The sequence below is a fragment of the Phoxinus phoxinus genome, assembly GCF_949152265.1.
Source record: "Phoxinus phoxinus genome assembly, chromosome: 17".
NCBI classification, from domain to species: Eukaryota; Metazoa; Chordata; class Actinopteri; order Cypriniformes; family Leuciscidae; genus Phoxinus; species Phoxinus phoxinus.
In genome coordinates this window covers 21795273-21817456 of record NC_136892.1, presented here as the reverse complement: position 1 = coordinate 21817456, position 22184 = coordinate 21795273, and the positions used below count along the sequence as shown (strand labels likewise).

Genomic DNA, 22184 nt, shown 5'->3' with positions numbered 1-22184 from the left:
AATGATAGTGCACAATTAAATTTCCAATAAAGTTTCGATATATAGTGCATCCTAATTATCAGCAACAAAAGAAACACTAGCAGTGAGTTCTCCATGTAAATTTGATGAGTCGTTCAAAAATGTTGCCTGATATATGGCCTACAGCCTGTGGAGAACACAAAGGAAAAGGAATTACCTTGTCCTGTAGGAGGTTTACAGAGGACACTGTTCAAACAGACTTGAAGGAAGACAAACAGCAGGCTAGCGACTCTCAGAGAACAGAGAAACCCATGAGCTGTGAAGTAAAGCCTGACACACACCGAAACTCAAGACTAAGGCCAAGAGGCTACTGAGAACCAAACAAAACAAATCCTGGAAGAAAAAAAAAAAAAGAAAAATCAGAAGAAGGGTTTGAAGGGAGATGCCTCTGACTTGGCAATTTATTTGATTTTCCTTTTCTCTGAACAAACTCTCAGAGCACTGGGAGAAGACAGGGTGGCAGACGAGAATGAGAGCGCTTTCAATAGTCAACAGAAAACAAGCTCAGCGGGGACCCAAATTTTCCTTCGAGAGGGCTGAACGGCCAATTACTAGGAGCTTAAGTAAACTTGATTCAAAAAGTTGTGAGGTATAGAATCAGAGAGGGAGGAAGACAGACAAACACACACATTATAAAGGGAGAAAGAGAGCGAGAGAAAGCACGCACGCTGATGCATCCTAATGAGCCAGAACAGATTTCCTGCATTTTGAGGGTATCATGCACTGCCAAATCCTATTAGGGCATCTCCTCATTCAAAAAGTTGAAAGTGATGTGATTACATTGATCCCCTCCCGCTGTGTAACACAACAATCTGCTCTCCCAGCGTTCCGAGAGAGCTCAAGACAAATGCGTTCCGTCAGAGGGCCAGACAACACAAGTGATTGGTGGCTGCTGTCTCGCTGTCTGCGGCCGTGATTGTTGTGTGAAATGCACTGGTGGGCAAAGAGGGCTCGAGCTGGGGGGGGTGTCGAGCTCAGGCTGTAAGGGGCACCATTTTTACAACGTTATTACATCATTCTCCGCCTTTCTCCACTACTGTATGGCTGGGCTGTGTTTACGGTAATGGGCTGAGACAGCACAGCTCTCAAACGCCACGGCTGATGGCGCTTGTTTGGCCATCGAGTGGGGAGCGGGGCTGTCCTCTCTAATGAGGCCGAAGAGACAGCTGGAAGGCTAGAATTAGCCGGTGTCCGCGAGAGGGGAAAAAGCTAATTCTAACGGAGCAGAAGCCTCCGATGGGACAGATTGGAGTCTCTTGCCTTTGTTATCGTATGCCATTGTTCCCGTCACACCAATCTGCGTAGTTCCTCTACATTAGACAGGTAGAGAAAGGGAGAGTGGATCGCCGAGCTCTGGGTCATTAAAGCTGACCGCTGACTCTGCTGCCGGCTTAACGAAGTCTTGATTAAGCTTAACAAGGTGTGGTGATGGCAATGTCATCGTTATGGACAAGGGGAAAAGCTGCCGTGAGGTGTGTGTGTGCGTGTGTGTGTGAGAGAGAGAACGCCGCACTGCAAGACGCAATTAAAACGCTTTGCAAAAGAGGCAGGTTGTTATAATTCAAGGTGCTATGCAAAAAAAGAACCAAAGTGAAAGTCGGTGAGAAAGAAGAAAGATAAAACGCTTTAGCTAACGAGAGTGGGCATTCAGATTTCATCTGTTTGTGAGGTAACAGAAAATAGACCAACCTTTTCACATCAAAATGAAATCATCTTCTTCATACCGCCCTATTGAAAAGAAGCCGATGAAGAGCAGACGTGTAGCCCATCTCTAACCAAAAACGATTTGTCTCCTTGGTTAGGCCTCTCGCTTTATTTAAAAAGATGAAACTCACACTCGTTTTTTTTCTCATTTGTGGTATATACAAAGCACAAAATAAATAATCTATATACTGCATATCATTTCTTGTGCATTTCAATAGTTTGGCGAATGAAAGTGTACATAATATCATCACACAGCATTAGGGGCGTATTTAGTAGGGACGCTAGGGACATGTACCAATATGTACCTATAGGGCCAATACCCAGCGACTACTAAATCGTGCCTAGCAATACTTTTTATCGCCTGTCGTGATTAAAGTGAAATGCAAAAATGAATGAAAAGTGTCTATTACAGCATTACATTGTAGATCTGCTAAGGTTGCGTCAAATATTTCTTTACATGTTTTTTTGTTCATTTTTTTTAGCAGCATTAGGCATTCCTACCAAAGCATTTAAATTAGCCACAGGTGCAGAAGAAATTAGCTGAAAACTCTAGAGATCAGCGTGCGCTGAACAGGTGCAGATACGATGTGCTGTAAGAGATTCATTGTGCAGTGTAGTATGGCTTCGTTGATCATAATGGGGGGTTTTGCAAGACTGGCTAAAGTCATTGACGGTTTCAGTGATGGGGAATGTTCTTTGCTCGCTTTCTGTACATAGTTTATTCCCAATTTGAATAACCTTTTGGTTTTTCAGGTTAAATAAGCACTGTTTTTCAGTGTAAAGGTAGCTGCTTTATAATTTTATTGGTAACAGCCGGCATCTCATTATTCAGATTTTTTTAAATTAATTGATTAAATTGAAGTATTCGACATAAAATATAACATAAGATGCATTGAGTATGGTAATTATAAAAACTGTCCATAGAAAAAGAGCCCCTGGAAATCAATGTATGATTGTTTAGGTATTATATCATTAAGTACAGAAAGCTAAATTGTAATGTTGTTGGTTTACATCATCCAAATTGTGTAATTAATGTCTCAGGAACATACTGACATAAAAAACTCCCATTATGAGTCTGTTGGCTACTATATCTATAAATAAAGGCTTTAGATGACATGAAATTGCAATCAAATTTATGGGTGGGTGAGGGGGGTGCTCTGCGGACTACTTTTATGACCCCACCAATGTCAAAATCAAACATACGCCCAGCAATATTATGCTGTCCGTGTTCTACTTTAAGCTACATTAACATGTGTAGGATTTAATGGATACATGGCCATAGAGTCCAACTTAAGTATGGCTGTGTCTATGGTAGATACCTTTACTGGTTTTAATATAACAAAAGATTAATGTCCATTAGACAAGAGACTCATTTTGTGTCCAGACCGGATGCCATGCTTCACTGGTAGTCAATACACAGTATGGAAAAAATGTGATTCTGTTTGTCCAAGTAAAAAAACACTTGGAGATAAACAAACAGTTAACTGAAGTTTGTCATAAGCCTTTAAAGAATTAGTTCACCAAAATAATAATAATAATAATCTGTCATTAATCACTCAACCTTATGTCTTTCCAAAACCATACGAGTTTTGTTCATATTCGAAACACAAATGAAGATATTTTTAACGAAATCTGAGAGCTCTCTGTCCCTCCATTGACAAGCTGTGCAACTACTTTTTTAAGCCCCAGAAATGTAGTAAAACCATCATTAAAGTTATCCATGTGCAAAAAATATTCAAAACTAAAACTAACCCTTTAATGTTCATAATGTAGTGTCTTGCATTTGGACATTTTTGACTATTCAAAAGTTTATGGTCTGTAGGATTTTTTAAAGAAGTCTCTTAAGCTCAGCAAGGCTGCATTTATTTGATCAAAAATACTATTATTTAAAATATGGGTGAACTCAGGTTGATTTGGACACTTTTTGCCATTAAGATGACTTGGAAAAAGTGTCCCAATCAAACTGAATTCATCCGTTATATACATGAATATATTTAAAAATATAATTTATTCTTGTGATGGCAATTTATCCTTCAGAAATAATTTAAATATGCTCATTATAAATGTTGAAAACAGTTGTGCTGCCTCATACTGTATTTCTTTTAATGATTATTTGATTATTAGAAAGTTCAAAAGAATAGTAATTATTTGAAATAGAAATATTTTGGAACATTATAAATGTCTTCATTGTTACTTTTGATCAATTTAACGGTAGTGCACACACACACACACACACACACACACACACACACACACACACACACACACACACAGCTGTGACTGCCCAGGCAACAGATAGCTTGAAATAACCCTTACTATCTTAGTAGTTAACATAATTTGTTTGAGGCCGCTCACAGTTTCTTCTAAATTTAAATGAAATACTTTTGGTTCTGACCCAATTGCCCGTTTTAAAGCAAATTGTACGCTCAATTAAGCAAATTAGAGCCAATTAAAGTGCTAGTCATACTGTTGCTTCAAAAGACACATCAACATTTCCTGTCTTCCCTGTGTGATACATCTTATATTATGCCTGAAAGCAGCAATCTTTTATATTATATGCAAACAGTAACAATAAAAAGACAAAAGAACAGCACTGCATGCTTGGACTTGTTTAGAATGAAAGACTTGAGTTCAGAACTCACCATAGCCAATGGCACGATGCCGCCAAGGTCATGTGGTGCCAGACGGATGAGGGTCTGGATCTCGTCTGAGAGGGTCCGGGAGATGGGATACTCAATCTGCCACGTCACTGAGCGACTTCCCAGAGGATCCAACAACCCGTTGACCTCCAGGTCCACCTGTAAAACCTTCTGGAAACCGGCCTCCACCCTAACATAGGAAAAGGAAACGGTCACGACTCACGAGTAATATCAAAATGTTTGAATGCAAGCTTAAAGGCATGTTTTTGTGCATGCTGCCAACGGATGAAAGGGCAGTCAAGCGGCCGTTTATCGACCCTTTTGTTTTTGTACACCTGGTGTGTGTAGGATGTAGAATGCGACGTATGTGGGTGTGAGTGTGTGGTGGTTTACTCTCATTATTTTAGTTCAACAAAAACGCATCCCACCAGCAACCGAAAAAAAGAAAAGAAAAAAAAAGACAGCAAAAAAGCAATTTACTTTTGGTCCAGCGCCACAGCATTTTCAGAAAAGATTTCCAAAGCAGAGCATAACATTGTCTCTACTGATTGCGATGCAAACAAAGCTGAAAAACAATGAATAAAACCAAAGCCATTTGATTTGCCCAGGCCTGGGTTTGATCAGCCTGGCTGCTCCGGCCTCACAGTACTCAGTTAAAACAAAACGGCATATGAAAAATTCCTAATATCAAAATACAAATGTGGAATATGGAACTGCAATTGAATTCGCACCTGGCTGGTAGCATGACAGGGACACAAAAAAATTAACTATATTCTTTTTATCAGAATCAGAACAGTATACAAGGTCCCTCTACAAATAACACACATCCACAAAAAAAGTAAGGCCTCCGTGTTATTCTCAACGCTGCAATTTCATCAATACGGGGGAGAAATATAATTTATGCTTTTTGGCTGACATTACACCCAACTTTCAGAAAGAAAGACTCTTTCTCTAACACACACTTTGGTCAGGGTTAACAAGGTTACAGCTTTCCCCATTGAATTGAGCTACTTTTAAACTGTTCCGATGAGAGATTTTTCTTTTGTCCTGCAGTCTGAAGTTTGACATATCACACAAATTAGATTTGAATGCCAGAATTTCTGACCAACCAACAGCCAATCTTCTGCTAATCAAAACAGGTAAGATGGATGCTACTTTTTATGGAAGCAGACAGGCCCACTGTGGTTATGATTACAATGTAGTAAATGTATCGAATGTGAATCAAAACTGACAGTAAAAAGATTTATAATGTTGCAAAAGACATTTCAAATAAATGCTGTTCTTTTGAACGTTCTATTCATCAAAGAATCCTGGATTTTTTTCTGAACTGTTTACACAAAAATATTACGCAGCACAGAACCATTTTTAACATTGGTTTTAATTGAATAACGGAAGTGTCTTGATCACCAAAATCAGCATATCAGAATGATTTCTGAAGGATCATGTGACACCGAAGACTGTGATGCTTAAAATTCAGCTTTGCAATCACAGGAATAAAATACAATAACAAAAAAATACAAAACAGATATTTTTAAATTATAAAATGTCACAATATTACTGTTTTACTGTATTTTTACTGTATTTGTGCATTAAATAAATGGCAATCATAAATGGTAATCATAGGAGACTTTTTTCAAAAACATAAAAAAAACATATTTTTATGACAAAAACTTAGTAATAGTAGGCCTACAAATGACCTGAAATAACATAAACATTCCTAAAATCTGACACATATTTTGTGTTTTGATACTGGACTGGTTTTATTGGTCATTGGGCTGGTTTTTGATTGGTCTTCGCAACTCTGACTTGATGTGTCTGAATATGAGAATGTCTCTTTTAGAGGCAGAGAGATATTGTTATCCTTTTGTTATTACACAAACTATCATAAATACAGTCTCCCTCAACTGAATATTCAGGAAAACAAAACATCTTCCTCCTGTCACCAGCTGTTCTAATTCCAAAAGTTTCATTCCAAAAAGCCGTGGATTCTCTGATTTCAATGTCATGGAAACAGTGATGGCAGGATATCTTTAATAAGCAAATCTGGATGATCATATCAGTTTTCACACGTTCTAATCTGTGACTTTACATAATAAAGGGGCCGCACACTGCCAGTTTCTACCAGATCGCACATGGTGTAAGTTAATTTGATTTCTAGATTCCTTAAAGAGACATTATCTGTAAGTAGCAGAAAAGTGAACTCAAGACTAGAAAAGGCTTTTGTACAAGACTTAAAGTCTTGTTATAAATCCTTAAAGGAATCAAACCTGTATGACTTTTTTTCGGTAACACTTTACTTGAAGGGGTGTGCATAAGACTGACATGACACCTTCATTATCATGACATGACACATGTCATGAATATGAAGGAGGTTTTATGCATGTTTATGACAACTGTCATTAAGTGTCCTTCACTCAATTTATGACATTTTCAATGCAAATATGACACTGTTTGAGATGTCTTTGTTATGACACCCTGACATAAACCAATACATAACCTGTCAGTGTCTTTGTCATGACAACTTGACATTACCAAGACAACATAACCTGTCATAAATATGTTATAAACATGACATAGCAGATTAATTATCAAACTTAAGAAACTACTTAGCTTTATGGGTTAAAATTACATTAAACTGTCGTGGTTGGTTTTGACATTGGCTGTCATGGGACCATTATAACTGTGTAATGAATACTTTTCTTGACCTCAACTACAGTGGTACTAATTGAATTTGTCATTAAAATGAATTTGTACCACTGTAGTTGAGGTCAAGAAAAATATTCATAACACAGTTATAATGGCCTCATGACAGCCAATGTCAAAACCAACCACATGACAGTTTAATGTAATGTTAACCCATAAAGCTAAGTACTGTAGTTTCTTAAGTTTGATAATGAATACTATGTTTATGTTTATATTTATGACAAGTTATGTTGTCTTGGTAATGTCAAGTTGTTGTAACAAAGACATCTCAAACAATGTCATATTTGCATTAAAAATGTCATAATTGAGCGAATGACACTTAATGACAGTTGTCATAAACATGCATGAAACCTCCGTCATATTCATGACATGTGTCATGTCATGATTATGAAGGTGTCATATCAGTCTTATGCACACCCCTTCAAGTAAAGTGTTACCATTTTTTCTTCCGCAGACCACAAAAGGAGCTGTTAGAAAGGATGTTCATGTTGATTTGCTTACAATGACAGTGTAATTGACAAAAATGCCCCATAAAAATATTATAACGGTGTTCCACACTTTTGCATATTCAAAATCTTCTGAAGTCAAAATAAAGTCCCTGTTCACAGAAAATATTCTGTAACACTTTAGTTCAGGGTCCAATTCTCACTATTAACTAGTTGCTTATTAGCATGCATATTACTAGGATATTGGGTATTTATTAGCACTTATAAAGTACATATTAATGGCTTGTTTTGCATGACCATATTCTACATCCCTTCATCAATACCTAAACTTGACAACTACCATACTAACTATTAATAAGCAGTAATTAGGAGCTTATTGGGGCAAAAGTCATAGTTAATAGTTAGTTAATAGGTAGAATTGGACCCTAATCTAAAGTGTGACCAAATATTCCAATTGCAGTGGATATCTTAACTCTGTAAACAATGTAGTTGGAGTGTAGTGCACAAGTACTTTTTTTACCATTTACTTTCATTGTATGGAAAACAGCATTGTAAACATCCTGCTAAACTTCTGCCTTTGTGTTCCATGAAGAAAGCACATCAAATAGGCAACACGTGGATGATAGCAATATTACTTTTTCGGTGGACTATTCCTTTTACAACTACAGATAACAATGACTAACCCTAAGAAAATGCGGTCTCAACAACTACTGCAAAAACAAAAGGCCTTGCAATGCCAAAAATTTACGCTTACCAGCAGGCACTTAATAAAGCACTTGTCATGATCACACAAAAAGGCTATTTAAAGTAAGTAGCTTTTTTGTGCTAATGTGGTGTTGCTGAAGGAAGATGGGCAGCTGAAAGGCTCTGGTGTTAGAGAGGCATTTTGTGAGAAACACAGCTGACAGCTTTGTTGCACTTAAAAATAAATGTATCCATCTTGCAAACACTGGTTTCCATGACCTCAATGAATACTCTGAAGAGCCCTGTTAGATCAAACACTGTAATGGGTCATTGGCAGTTTTCTCATTCAACGCTAAGAGAATCAAACCCGCACAGGATTAGGACTGCCATTATGGCTCAAATGTAGGGTCAATATGTGTCCAGTAGAGGGCGAAATGCAGTATCTCTTCACCAAGGTGAACCTTTCCACACCATCAAAAGCTAATGCTGATTGATTCAAATCTTTTTGCTAGCAGATGGAATCTGGGAAATTCTCTGTATTTTTGCAGCTCATTTTGTCGGATAATTTGCTAAATGGATTTAAAAATGGTGAGATGTGTTAAACCAAGCATATTGGTAGCAGATGTAGCCAAAATGTTGAAGAAACAAACATAAGTGGCAAGCAATTTTATGAGTGACGGGCATTTCTGCGGAAACTGCCGAATTTTCGGTGGAATTCTGAGTGTACGACTTAGTTTAGTGTCCATTCTACCTATACTGGGTGAGTTTTCAACAATCTTATCCTATGCAGTAGAGGTTATAAGGGCAGCAAATATGAAAATCATCTCAGACACTGAGAGCGAAAAAATGAAGCCTGAATACATATTTTCAAACCACAAAAAGAGTACTTTGTGAAAACAGGAATGTAAAGTGGAACGTCTCAGCGAGAGTTTCTCTGTGAAGTCACGACAGGTGCTCAAGTGCTCATTGCTAGGATGAATGGATTGTTATGTCAAAACATATCAAAATGCAGAGAAAGCCAGAGGAGCGCTATTCGCCGAGATAGACCCGCACGTAACCGTCAGAAGGAGTGAAATTCTGCCGGAATGTATAGGTCTGATGACAAAGGGCTCGGCTACAGGAGGTGGAGAATTAATATTTAAAGTGGAGTATGTGAAATCCCAATCTTTCAAAAAGGTTTCTTCGACTGAATTTTCCAAAAAAGAAGCTCTTCAAAGAGGCCGCGTGCCTCCCTCATTTTACACAACCATGTAAAAATGGCGTGAGAGAGAAAGAGAGAAGGAAAAAAGGGTAGAAAATGGAAATAGCTTTCATTGTGGAGACTCTAGGGTGGATATATTCATGCACAGTGGTGATCTGCTTAGCACTGACAACAATGATACATCAAACGAATGGAATCAATTTTACTACAAAGCCGCTGTGGTTGGCACCTCACGGCTCGGGGAAATAAAAGTCAAAGCCGGGGAAGTAATGGCAGTTGGCGCGTCAGCTTTGAGTAAAGCTGTGTTGGAATTTCATTTCACAGGTTGCAGAAGTGGCTGAGTGAAAGAGCCACGCCAAAGGCGAGCCCTCGCCCTCCTGCCGGAGGATTTGCCAGCCGCCTCTTCCACTCATTTCCCTCTCGAAGGCAACGCTGGACACTCAGGACCCCCAACAGGCTAAGCATGAAACTCAATCACAGTGCTAGCATGGGGGCCCTGACCCGCATCATGCTCACTAAAGAAGTTTATGGTCTAAAGATGGAGTTCACATGGTCGGAACAAAAGAGGAGAATGAGACAGAAAGGAGAGGATCAGCCTACAGAAAATAGTTAATAGAGCCTATATTTGTGTGTGGAGGGAAACAGTGGTGCATTTATAAAGTATTAGGCTGCTAAAAAACTGTGATAAAGAATCAGTTGCTAAGGTTTACAAGGTTTGTAGCGTCAACTCTTCTAAAGATATACAGGGATTTTGTATATAATTGGAGGTAATTGAGATATCCCAGAATGTCTGACAAAATAATTGCGTTTGATGAATGCTGATCTATCCACCCCAAACACTTCACATATAAAAAAGTAGTTGCAAGTGTAAAGAAGTGGTTACAAGCAAAGAAGAGAGTAACATCAGTTGATGTGAACTGCCGGTATGCAATAATAATCCCTGGTTTTGGCCGTAAAGTGAACAGAACGATGTTTCCCAAAAGCATTGTAAGCCCAGGTAGATTGTAGAAACCATTGACACCAATGGTCTTTACAAACATCTTAGGTTTGCAATGCTTCTGGAAAACGCAGCCCAAAACTTTTAAACGAATGAATCTGTTAAGTGAACAAATATTTTAAGCAAATTAATCTTTTAAATGAAAAAAACTTTTTTTTAATCCTTTGTAAATATCATGACTGATTTGGTTGATTTTACATGCATTTAAAGACTGTTTAGAACATGAGGAAATCGTTTTTGAGAGCTTTATTGAAAACGTCTCGGGTTGCGTACGTAACCCCGGTTCCCTGAAAAGTGAACGAGGCGCTGCGTCAGCAACTGATGCAGAGTGGATTTCCCTATGAAAGGGAACAACTTGTGTTACATATGTAACTCTGTTTCCTGAGAAGGGAAAGAGTTACTGCGTCAGTTGAGTTCCCGAAAGGGAACCGTAATTAGACGGAGTTTGGTCTAAGTTGACATTTCACTTCATTTCAAAATTACACATAGCTCAATGTTTTTGTACAGGTGTATTGAAGTGTGTGCGGAAGCAAGAACATACAAGTATGTGCATGCTCATGGGTTTGTTAATAATAGATCACAAGTACCATAGCATTGACTTTTAGACCTTAAGATGTCATCTTATCTACTGTATTTTGCTGTAATCCAGAAAAGCAATTCTCAACAAACATCATGAGAGCAACAGAAAACTCTGCCAAGCAGACAAGTGCAGAGTGCAGACAGTTCACAAACCTCTACGCTATTGGCTTTTTTATGAGTGGGTATGGGTAATGGGTAGTACGATATGTCCCGCCCTGTCTTCCTGTTTCAGTGGAGATTACGTCAACACATTGAATAATGTGCCCTCTCCAACTAAGCAACCCTAAGCAACTTCATATTTCGCCTATGCGTCGAAAAGGCCCTGCATGAAATTATGGATGAGCAGCATCTAATGCAAAACACCACTGACAAGTGACAGAAAAAAAACAGGCAACCTTGGCTGTCTGCGACCCACGATCTCATGAACCTTGAGGGAGTGATGTAAAATTCATTGCACTCTGCAAGTTGATTTGCTAGGTGTTGCTTCCGCAGGAACGCAAGAGGTTTAAGAAGAATGTGAAGCTGTTGGACCGAATGGAAGCTGAGGAAAATGGCTGCCCTTGGGTGAGACATCCAGCTGGGAACATCATTTAAATCCATTAGCCAGATATCATCAGACTTACCCACTCACTTAGTAGCTACGTTATCACCGCAGCAGACATGAAGTGGAATGGGAAGCACAGAGTGAAATGGATGCCCAAGACGGCAGTATTTCACACTGAATTACCTGAACCAAGCCCGGGTAGATGGGAGGCTCACAAAGCCTCCTCAACACGCAGCAGTATCTCGTGTCCCAGGCTCAACTTTGAAGTACAAATAATCATATATGTGCTAGATATAGCTAGGTTTAGGAGAGTTCTGCTAAAAAAGAAAAAAAAGAAAAGAAACAAACAGAAACCTCACAGTAAATCAGTTGATCGAGTGGTGAGACATACCGAATGATTACATTTACACTTATGCATTCAACGGTTTTATCCAATATGACTTACATTGCATTTCAAGATACACATTTACAATCTTATCAGTTCTTGCTTTCCCTGGGGAATCGAACCCATGACCTTGGCGTTGCAAGCGCTACTGTTTGCGCTACAGGAAAGCATGACTGATAAACGAGATTAATGAATAGTGGCTAAACTACCAAAATAAATTGCGTCTGCTAGTGTTTATGTGCAGGTACTCAACGGCCTCATTGATTTATACAAAAACTGAAGCCATTCAGCAGCACACATCTGCTGCCTCATGGGCATAGTAGCATATACGACCATGGAAAACACAATAATCGAAAAACACGGCCATATGAGGAATCATTTTCATTATGCTACAGTGATGGATCAGAGCAGTCATTATTGCCACTAATTCATGCTCTGCATAAGCCAATATAATTAAGTGTGTGAAAATGCAATCACATGGGATCTGTGTAAGTGCTAAGCACACATGCGCAAGGCATTCTAATGTCTTCATACTCGCGAGAATCACACTAACACTACGCAGCACTTCGTTTGATTTAACTTGATTAACTTCCTTGCCATATGTTTCCTATTATTTTTTCGCCATTAAGTTCCATCGCTCTCCTTCCAGTCATGAAACATGATATCATTCGGTTCTTTCAGAATGTGGGATGAATCCAAATGATCGGAGTTCTGTTTTCTGACTGATGAATTTCCCATCTCTCATACGCTGCACAGACGAGACGTCAATCCGTAATTGGAAGCTCTCAAGCGTAACACACTCTCAGACTAATTAAAAGAACCAGAGCTAATTGCAAAACACACAATATTGCGTCCTGTCCCCAAACAGGTTGTCCCTGATACAAGTCATTACAAGGGTCACACACATACAAACACCCAGACTCCATGGATCCTTTGCTGCATATGCAGATATATGCATATGATTTTATTACTTATGTTGGGTGTTTGGGAACCACTGGCCTGGTCACTGGTTGCAGTCTCAAGAAAACTAGCTGTGTCATTGTTCTTAATTATATCTCTAAAAATAATTTACATGAAAGACTGTTCTTGAAGGCAAAAACATCCATTCAGTGACTATGACTACAGTAGTTTAATATAAAGGGTCAAGGTTTGACTGAATAGCATGTACCTGGATGGAAGATGCCGTAACAACACTATGTGAAATCTTTCTCCAATGACAGCCATTTAAAAGTAGCCACATATTTTAATTATATTCAGCAAGGTTGCATTAAATTGATAAAAGGTGACAGAAAAGACCGTTGCAATATAACAAAAAATGTATTCCCAAAATATATTTATTGGCATTTTGTGTAAATACAACGCCTTGTATAAAAAAATGAAATAAACCACAGCTCTGCTTTTCTCCCCAATCCCCCGTTAAAAGATTTCTATCTCAAATCAATTTGGTTGCTTTGAACATTCATTCAAGAACCCAACATTTTTTTCCCACAGTTATACAAAAATATTAAGCAGATGCTTTCAACATTGATGATAATAAGGAATGTTACTTGAGCACCAAATCAGCATTTTAGAATGATTTCTGAAGGATCATGTGACAATTAAGACAATTCAGAAAAATTACATTTTAAAATATATTAAAAAAGTTATTTTACATTTTTATTTTAAATAATATTTCACTATATTACTGTTTTTGCATTTTTAAAAAAATCAAATAAATGTAGCTTTGGTGAACATAAAGGACCTCTTTTAAAAACAAATCTTACTGCCCCCAAACTTTTGAACAGTACTGTACAATATAAACATACATTTTTATACATTGCTGCTCACACAGGACCAGGTCAGGTTAAAAGTTTTGAAACTTATAAAAACGAGACTTTTGCATTCTGTTGCGTTCAATTGCAATACACCCGGCTGTTTTTGAATGCAAGAACACGTCCTGTGTGAATACCTTCCTTACTGATTCTGCACTGCCTGTTCTCTGTAAATGTGGTTCGGCAATGTTGCCTGTTAGAAGGTGCTACTTCATGCTTGAATTACTCAAATGGAAAATATCTTATTATGGAATTTATGCACAGGTCAAGAGGTACGTTTTATTGCATTACCCCCATCCCCCACCTCCCAATTACTAAAACATTTGTCTTGTAAAAATTTGTATTATTAAAAAATGCAACCATACCAATTTGTCTTGTACGTTGAACACTTCCAAAGCATCGGGATGTTTCCAAATGCCATAGAAGACACTTAAGATATCTCTTTGTCTCGTGAGGTGTGACCTTCCTCGATTCATCGGCTGTTTGGTGGAAAAAATGTGTCTCCCGTTCCGAGTGGGACTGTTTCTCCCCTGATTAATGTGCTCATGCAAAGTCAAATGTAATTTGGGGATGTGTCTTTTTTACATATGCAGATTTCTGCAGCACAGCCACACTGCAACACCGTATTCATAAGTTCATTAGGAATGTGTACGTAGCAGTAGCACAGCTTGTACAATTTAACCCAAATTGATGGATTGTTCTCCGGGTATGCTAATAGTGGCCAGAGGCATTGTTATGGAACGCAACACCCGTGCTCACGGGGCTGGAGGGTGTGTTCCTTTTATCTCCCCTGAGAGGAAACAGACAGTCAATAGAGCATCCAAGATGAGCAACAGCACCCCCAGCAAAGGAGAAAGACATTTTAATATATTACAGTGTGCATGTTTTATTACAGGAAATGAGCTCAGGCTGCCGATGAGGAGCACACAAGGCCATGTTTATTTTAAGAGCTGCGCAGAACAGAACATCAAAAAACTTTCCTATATTTCAGTGCAAACATCATTACTATAATAGCACACAACATCTTTTTCAAGCTACCCTTAAATCAGAATATGCATGTGTGGAGATATTTGCATAAATGTACACCCACGACTTTGCCTTTGAGGCGTCGTGTCCTCCCCGATTTAAGGGAAGAGCCCAGCTCTCATTTACACAAATCCTCCAAAACTGACATTCAATCAATGACAGGGATTATGGTACAAGACCACCGGACAGGACATTTTGGTTTAAATCAAACAGCCCAAAGTGCAATTCAGGCCAAGTCACAACTTCTCTGTCCTGCAGATGAAGGCATTTTAATCACCAGTTGGAACGTTAGTAAAAAAATTAACTGTCAGTGCAATATCCTGAGAAGAGATGTTTGATTGGACGCAGCCATAATCTCAGCAATAAATATTCAAGCAATAAGTCCCTCGAGAACATGACTGTGATTGGTTGATTTCAGGATAATGGCGGTGTTGGAAACCGATCTGTAAATCTGCAATAAACAAGGGGGTCATATAAAACGGAAAGAATGCTGAAATGGTCAAAGCGGACAGCATAATTACAGAGCTAACAGATCAACCACTCACAAGTAATCACTTTTGGTCACAATCTGAACTTGAAATTAAAATGGTCAATACTATCTAATGATTAATGAATAATTGGTAACACTTTAGAATAATGTTCCGTTATTAATGAATGATAACGGATGACAATGAGAAACACATTATTAACACGTTAACTGCTGTTAACACTAGTAATGACCAAAATATGAACAAATCTTTCTGAAGGAATTACTCCTTATTTGGAACATCTGAAGTGAAAAGCACAATAACTCTCGTAATGACAATCAATAATTGTATTCCTTAAAACTCATATATTGAAATGTTTTTTTTCCTTGAAAAAAAATCCTTCATGCCTTAAAATAGCGTGAATGTAACTACACCCTTGCCTTATTTAGTATACGCTGTGTATTTTATATGACCAGGTATTTAATAAATAGCATGTTAAGATAACTTCTAAAATAAATATTGTAGTATTTGCTGCATGTTCATAGTCCCAAGTGTGAGGTAAATTATGTTTCTTAAGCTTTTTAACTCACTGAACATCTGTAAATGTGTGTAAACACAACTGGGATGAAAAAAAAAACTAAACTCAGAGAGGGAACATTGCCTATATATTTCAGAAGTTCAACACGTCACTGGTCAAGGCAGGCTTTAATTCATCTGCAGGCGACAGGATATTTTTCATCTCTGAACATTCCAACATGTCATGCACACAACAAACTAATTACCAATATGCATTTACACATTAATTCTCTGTAATCTGGCTTCTGCCCTTGCCTTCTGTAATCATCCTTGCGTTATTTATACCCATACCTACACGCACACTAATGCTGAGATGACAAGCACTCATCCTCGATAAAAAGGGGGATTTGTAAAGCATGGCAACACGCACGCAATCATTGGATGGATTTAAAGCATCGATCACGCGTTATTTAATTTGTGTGAGTGGCGTATGAATCTTAAATGCCTTGCGTGGCCTTGAGCAGTTATGCAATCATAAACGAGCCATAACGGTTGCCGGGCACAAGGCTTTGGAATAAATTAAAAATGGGGGGAAAATGTATTTACAGGCTCTGTCATCATTAATGAAAAACAGAAAATGGCCCTCCCACCCCTTAACATAATGGAACGGTCTAAATCGCTTACTATGATTTATTTTGGCTCCTCTCCCCCACCCCCAACCTCAATCGATACGGGGGATAACGCAGATTTCTACGGTATCCTCTCCCTCTCTCCAAAGAGATATTGGCCACATTTGAAATCTCCTTTCCATCCTTGTTCCTAAACCAGGTCTCTCACTCCAGAGCGTCTGCCCCTCTCTGGCTTTATCGGGCAAAGAAACACCAGGGTTGGTAGCAGCTTTGCCAGCCGAGAGCCTGGAGACAGTAAAGAGGGTTGTCAGTGAGGCCGGGCTGGCCTCATGTGATAAGACGTAGTGTACAAATCCAGGGTGGCAATTTAATCCAAACCATCCTGCAGCACTTCATATCACTAACACCAACTACTGTAAGAAGTGCCGCGGTCTCTGTATTCTATCATAAACACAGATACACAGCAAGACCCCATTGGGAGAAAAATAAGACCCGTCTGTTCTTAAAGGGCATTCAACTTTTGACATACTCCGAGGACTTGGGGCTGCAGGAATTCAATGTCAACAGTGATGATCCTTCTCTAATAAAGGGCTTTTACATCATAGTGAAACAATAACAACACACAGTGGCCATTTGGAAAGTAAAGAATCATACTGAGATGGAGCCATGGCCTAGTGGTAAACACATACTCCAGATATGTTGAGCTCTGGCGCTCATATGAGAGATGTAGGTTTGAATCTTACCAGCGTCTAGTACCAAAACTAGTGGTCAAGGTTTGGCTGGTGATGTTTTAACTACACCATCTTGGCTGCAAAAAGCATCTTTATTGACATATACAATGACCACCATTCAAAAATGACGAAAATTCAGCTTTGCATCGCATCAATAAAGTATATTACTGTTTTTACTCCCTCAACCTTTGAACGGTAGTGTATACAATATAATGGCAGTTTTGAGTTCTGAAAGTGTGAACAGTATGTTTTCATAGCAGGTCCACGACCTCTTTAACTCAAGAGATCAATTAAATTGTGATTCAACATGATATGACCTCTTTAAAACGCCTCATATATTAAGTAACACGTAGAACTGAGAAAAGTTCAGAGCCGTCTCTAACAGCTAGAAGTTTCCCCTAAAGATTTCTGTCAAGAATCCAGAAAAACACATGTCTGTGTCATCAGGGATGTCAAACTGCAAAACAGAGACATGCTGTAAACTACACCAAAAAATGCACTACATTTGTTTTTACTGTATCAAAGACAGGCTTGACATCGTAGGAGTATTTTTTTTAAATGAGGTGCGTAGACCACAAACTACAAGGAAAATGATTAAAAATCTGCACACTCTATCGATGAAAGAAAAAAAAATTGCGAGATAAAACCACTGCTTTAATGGCAAACGTTTCAGTCACGTGACCTTTCGCAATGCCAAGTTGTGGTTTTATCTCATATTTTTCCTAGATTGTAGGAGTATCAAAATGTAGTAGTGGTGATTCATGGGACTCAAACTTATTTGATTCTGTTCACCGATTCACTTAAAGAGTTTTGCTCAAATAGCTTTCTACAGGTATTATACACCTCCTTGGCTTCAGATGGAAGTGCACAAGAATTATTACCTGTCCTAAAAGATGATTAAAACACAAAAACAAACACACACACACACGCGCACACGCACAAACAAAGATTAGTTTCCCACCAAAACACTGCTATATCAGAAACACTTTATACTTGTCCTTGTTGCCCTTTATGTGACTGGGGTTTCTGACAGCACAATGAGAGAGTTTGTTACAAGCAGATACTAACAGAGCTCAATAGTGCACTGACCTGTGGGGTGAAGCTTCTGACAAAGAGCTAGCAACCTAAGTGCATGTGTGTGTGTTTGTGCACGCATGAGGAGAAAGGAACTTCACTAGTGTCCTTGGCACATTAATGAGGTAGAAAGACAGAGGGTGAGAGGAGAGGTCACATCAGGGTCAACTCTGGATCAGCAACCCGATTAAGTGGTCCAGACACACTGCTTTAATGAAATCAACCAGAGAAAAGGCCAACGGCAACCAGAGGAGCTGCTTTAGAAATCACCGCACAGCCTTATATTTATTCAGAAACGGTTTAGCGAGATTGGCTTTGTATGAAGAAGCCTGATTCTTTCATTAAAATACCCTTGCCTTGTGAATGGCTGATGGGCGTGTGTTTGTTCCTGCACAAGTTTTTCTTTCACTGTCCCTCATCATGAATTCACCGGGTTCGAGATTTCTTATCTAAACAGAGGCAGGCGGCTGACAGATGGATGCTGACAAGCATGTTTCGAATTTAAATCCAGCACCTCTGGGGAAAGGGTGTAGTTTGCATTCAAGCCAAACTATGTCTGATGTCTTTAAGGTGTTGAACATCTTCTCTGTGAGTGAAGTGCATGGGCAATCAATTGCATTTGGCTGGTGCAGGGAGGGAAAACAAGTTGTTTAAAGAAATAGAAGACAACAAAGAAGAAGAAGAAGACAAAGAAGAAGAAGATGACAACAAAGAAGGAGAAAGGGATAATAACTTTACCCAAGATGTCAAAGTTTGGGTGGTTAGCATGGTTTGAATACACCTTTTGCTGGCTGCAAGAAAGCATCTACATCTTTTACATTTTTTGTAAGAATATATGAAGAGTATATATTTATAAATAAAATGGTAGTTTGTGTGAGTGTATATACTGCATACACTACACACACACGCACGCACGCAAGCACACACACACACACACACACACACACACACACACACTTAGTAGCAACACAACTCAGCATATTAGATTGACTTCTGAAGGATCATATGACATTGAAGTCTGAAGTAATGCTTTATTTGAAAAAAACGTATTTATAATTGGATTCATATTTTTATATATACTATTACTGGTTTTACTGTTCGACTGTCATAGAAATGCAGCCTTGGTGAGCATAAGAGACTTCTTCGTAAACATAAAAAAAAATCTTACCGACCATAAACTTTTAAACAGTACTATATATATATGAATAAACTCTCAATGTCAGCCGAGCAACTGTGGCCAAGATTAATGGTAATTAGCCTTCTACAGCCTTTAAAAAAAAAAAAAAAGGAGAAACCATTAAAAGTTATGTCGGAACAGACATTAAAACATGCCTGACCTGTCAAACATGCTCTGGTGGGTGTGTAGTGCATCCGACAAGGAAAGAGAAAGAGTGAGAGCGGGGAGCGTCAGTCTGTTCACCTGAGACTCCACCTCTCCATCGATCCAGCGACAGGCTGAGAGAAGAAAGGACAAACTCAAAACAAAAGACAAGATGGCTCAATCTAATCCCCGCTGTGGCACTCCAATGAAAAGAATAAATAAGTTGATGAAAGAGTATCTTGTTCGTTTTATGCTGGGAATCATCCCCGGCTCTCCGCGCCACTGACGGTATGGGGGATTATAGCCTGCCCCATTGAGCAGAGTCCCAACCCCAGGATTAGACGTCTTACTGTGCCGCTTCAAGCACCTCGATAAGTGGCGTTCCCACTGCTAAATCAATACCAGCACAAAACAGCAAGCAACACGTCCAGACACGGCACTCAAGGCCCAATTACAGCCTCTTTAACCATGGAAACATGAGCTAGCAAACCGAACTTCTGGCCCAAAAACAAAGTGGGATAAGAAACTAAATTCAACACGTTCTTCACTTTATAAGAGGGCCTCTAATAAAGATATTTTGTTGAGTTTTACCACGTCGTTCTAGTAGGGTGAGTAGAGCTTGTTACTTTAGGGCTGGGGCAGGGCTGGGGATTCCGCATAAGAAATTCACTGGAAGCACATCTGCTCCTTCCAGGAGTAACTGATCCTCTCATTTCACACACCGTTTGAGAGGAATATGAAAAAGAAAAAATTCCTCCACAGTCAAGCTGGATGAGAGAGACAGAAGATGTGCGAGAAAGAGAGAGTGTGTGTGTGTGAGAAGAGAGTGGGCACAATTTAACCTTCATTTAAGGTTTGGGGTCTGAATCTGATGGAAAAAACTGTTCAAAACAGATGGCTAGCCTGTTCTAGCTAATCAAAGCTGGTCTATCTCTCCCAGTCTGAATGATTTCTGAAGGATCATGGGACACTGAAGATTTGAGAAATGGCTGTTGTAAATTTAGCATTGCCATCACAGGTATAAATTAAATTTTAAATATATTAAATTGTATTATGTATTATTTGTAAAATGTAATATATTTTTTTACAATGTTACTGTTTTTACTGTATTTTTTTTCCAAATAAAAATAAGAGGCTTGTAATGAACAGTCAGTTAAAGGTTTTCATAAACCCTTATTGTTATTCTGGTTGAAACTCTCTTCACATCCTGATAGGAATCAATAACAGAAGTGGTGGCAATTTAACCACTTAAATTAAAAATTAAGAATAATTTTACATGTATCTTCTGTGGAAGTCTCAAGACCAAAAAAAATCTTCGTCCAATCATTGCATTTGGTCCGAATGTGTGCTTTGAGACATGAGGTAATTTAACGGCGTCTCTCGTGACACTTTGCAGAATCTGCACTGACTTTACGCGTTCATGTGTTTTGAAGGAGTGGCTTTGGAGACTCTCTGAATGTAGTGTGGGATCTATTGCTTTCAAAGCTAGCTTGCTATCGCTAGCATCTATGACATTGCCTTCCCTACCTTTACTTCTTGAGTAAATCTTCAATATTAGCTGCCTACTATAAGTCTGAAGAATACACTAAAAAAAAAGTTATTAAAAGGTTGATTTCAAATTGACTCAAATTGACACATTCAGCATAGGGGTCTCTGGCCCCCCATATGAAAAAGAAGAGAGCATGAGGCTTAAAGCAAGACATAAAAGCTCAGATCTGTTATTTGTCTGCTTTGATTTGGCAATGTACAGTACACGTTCAAACAGTGCAGTGCTGTTTTGCTTGACAGAGACGTCTTGAGGACTTGTGATATTCCCTGAAGAAACTAACATAATTTATTTTTTCTGCTTCTTCTTAATCATCTCCAGCTTGAGACGACTATCAACTTCACATCTTTATCTGTGCGACGCTCCAGTATAATTGCTCTCATATGAGTCATCAGAGGCTCTAGTAGTTTATCATGCCATGTACTGTACCGCAAAGCATGTTCAAACGCAAAATGGATAATTCTACCATTTATCCTGTAGTCCTTTAATTAAGCAGCTCAAAATACTGGTTTACCACCGCTTCAATTATCACCTACACAGTGACTGATTCTTACAAATTGACTAAATCATAACAAGAACTTTAAATTCTAATTAAATTGTAAAACAGTGGAGTAATTGTAACTTTCATACCTGAAAAACTTTTTTTTGCTGTCAACCCAAAACTACTGATGTTTCTCATTTTAAGTTGCTTTGGACAAAAGCGTCTGCTAAACAAATCAATGTAAATGTAAAACACCTTTAATAAACTCAAACTCAAATGTATGAACATTAGGGCTGCCTCCTAATAATTAACCAAACGTTAGCAGACGGGAAGAGGCTTAGCCCACCAAATTTTAATTAGCCTGTGAGTCGCGGGGGAAAAAAAACTGGCGAATTGGCGAAGACAGGCAGTAGAACCTAAACATGTTGGGCAGGAAATCCATACGATCACCAATCATTCGTCAACCTCAAATATGGCTTATCATTTGAAACATGTAGTAGCCGCTAACATGGCCGCTCTCATAACGTTAACCTAGATAAATGTGCGCTGTTATTAGGCGCACATCCAAGTGTTTGTGCGGAAGCTAAATTACAGTAGTACCACACTTACTGCATGACATTCAAATTAACGTGTATTATCAATATTTATATAGACTATTTTCCTCATTTACATATTACCCAAA

General features: G+C 38.7%; 1 protein-coding gene across 2 annotated transcripts in view; it reads right to left on the bottom strand.

Annotated features, from left to right (window-relative positions):
• The window catches only part of LOC306984849 (transmembrane protein 132C), a 133203-nt gene that overhangs the window by 26111 nt on the left and 84908 nt on the right, over positions 1–22184 (bottom strand). For both annotated transcript variants that reach the window (XM_079586553.1, XM_079586554.1), the window contains exon 4: positions 4365–4551. In XM_079586553.1, the coding sequence (XP_079442679.1) occupies positions 4365–4551 (187 nt within the window). The remainder of the gene's footprint in view (positions 1–4364; positions 4552–22184) is intronic.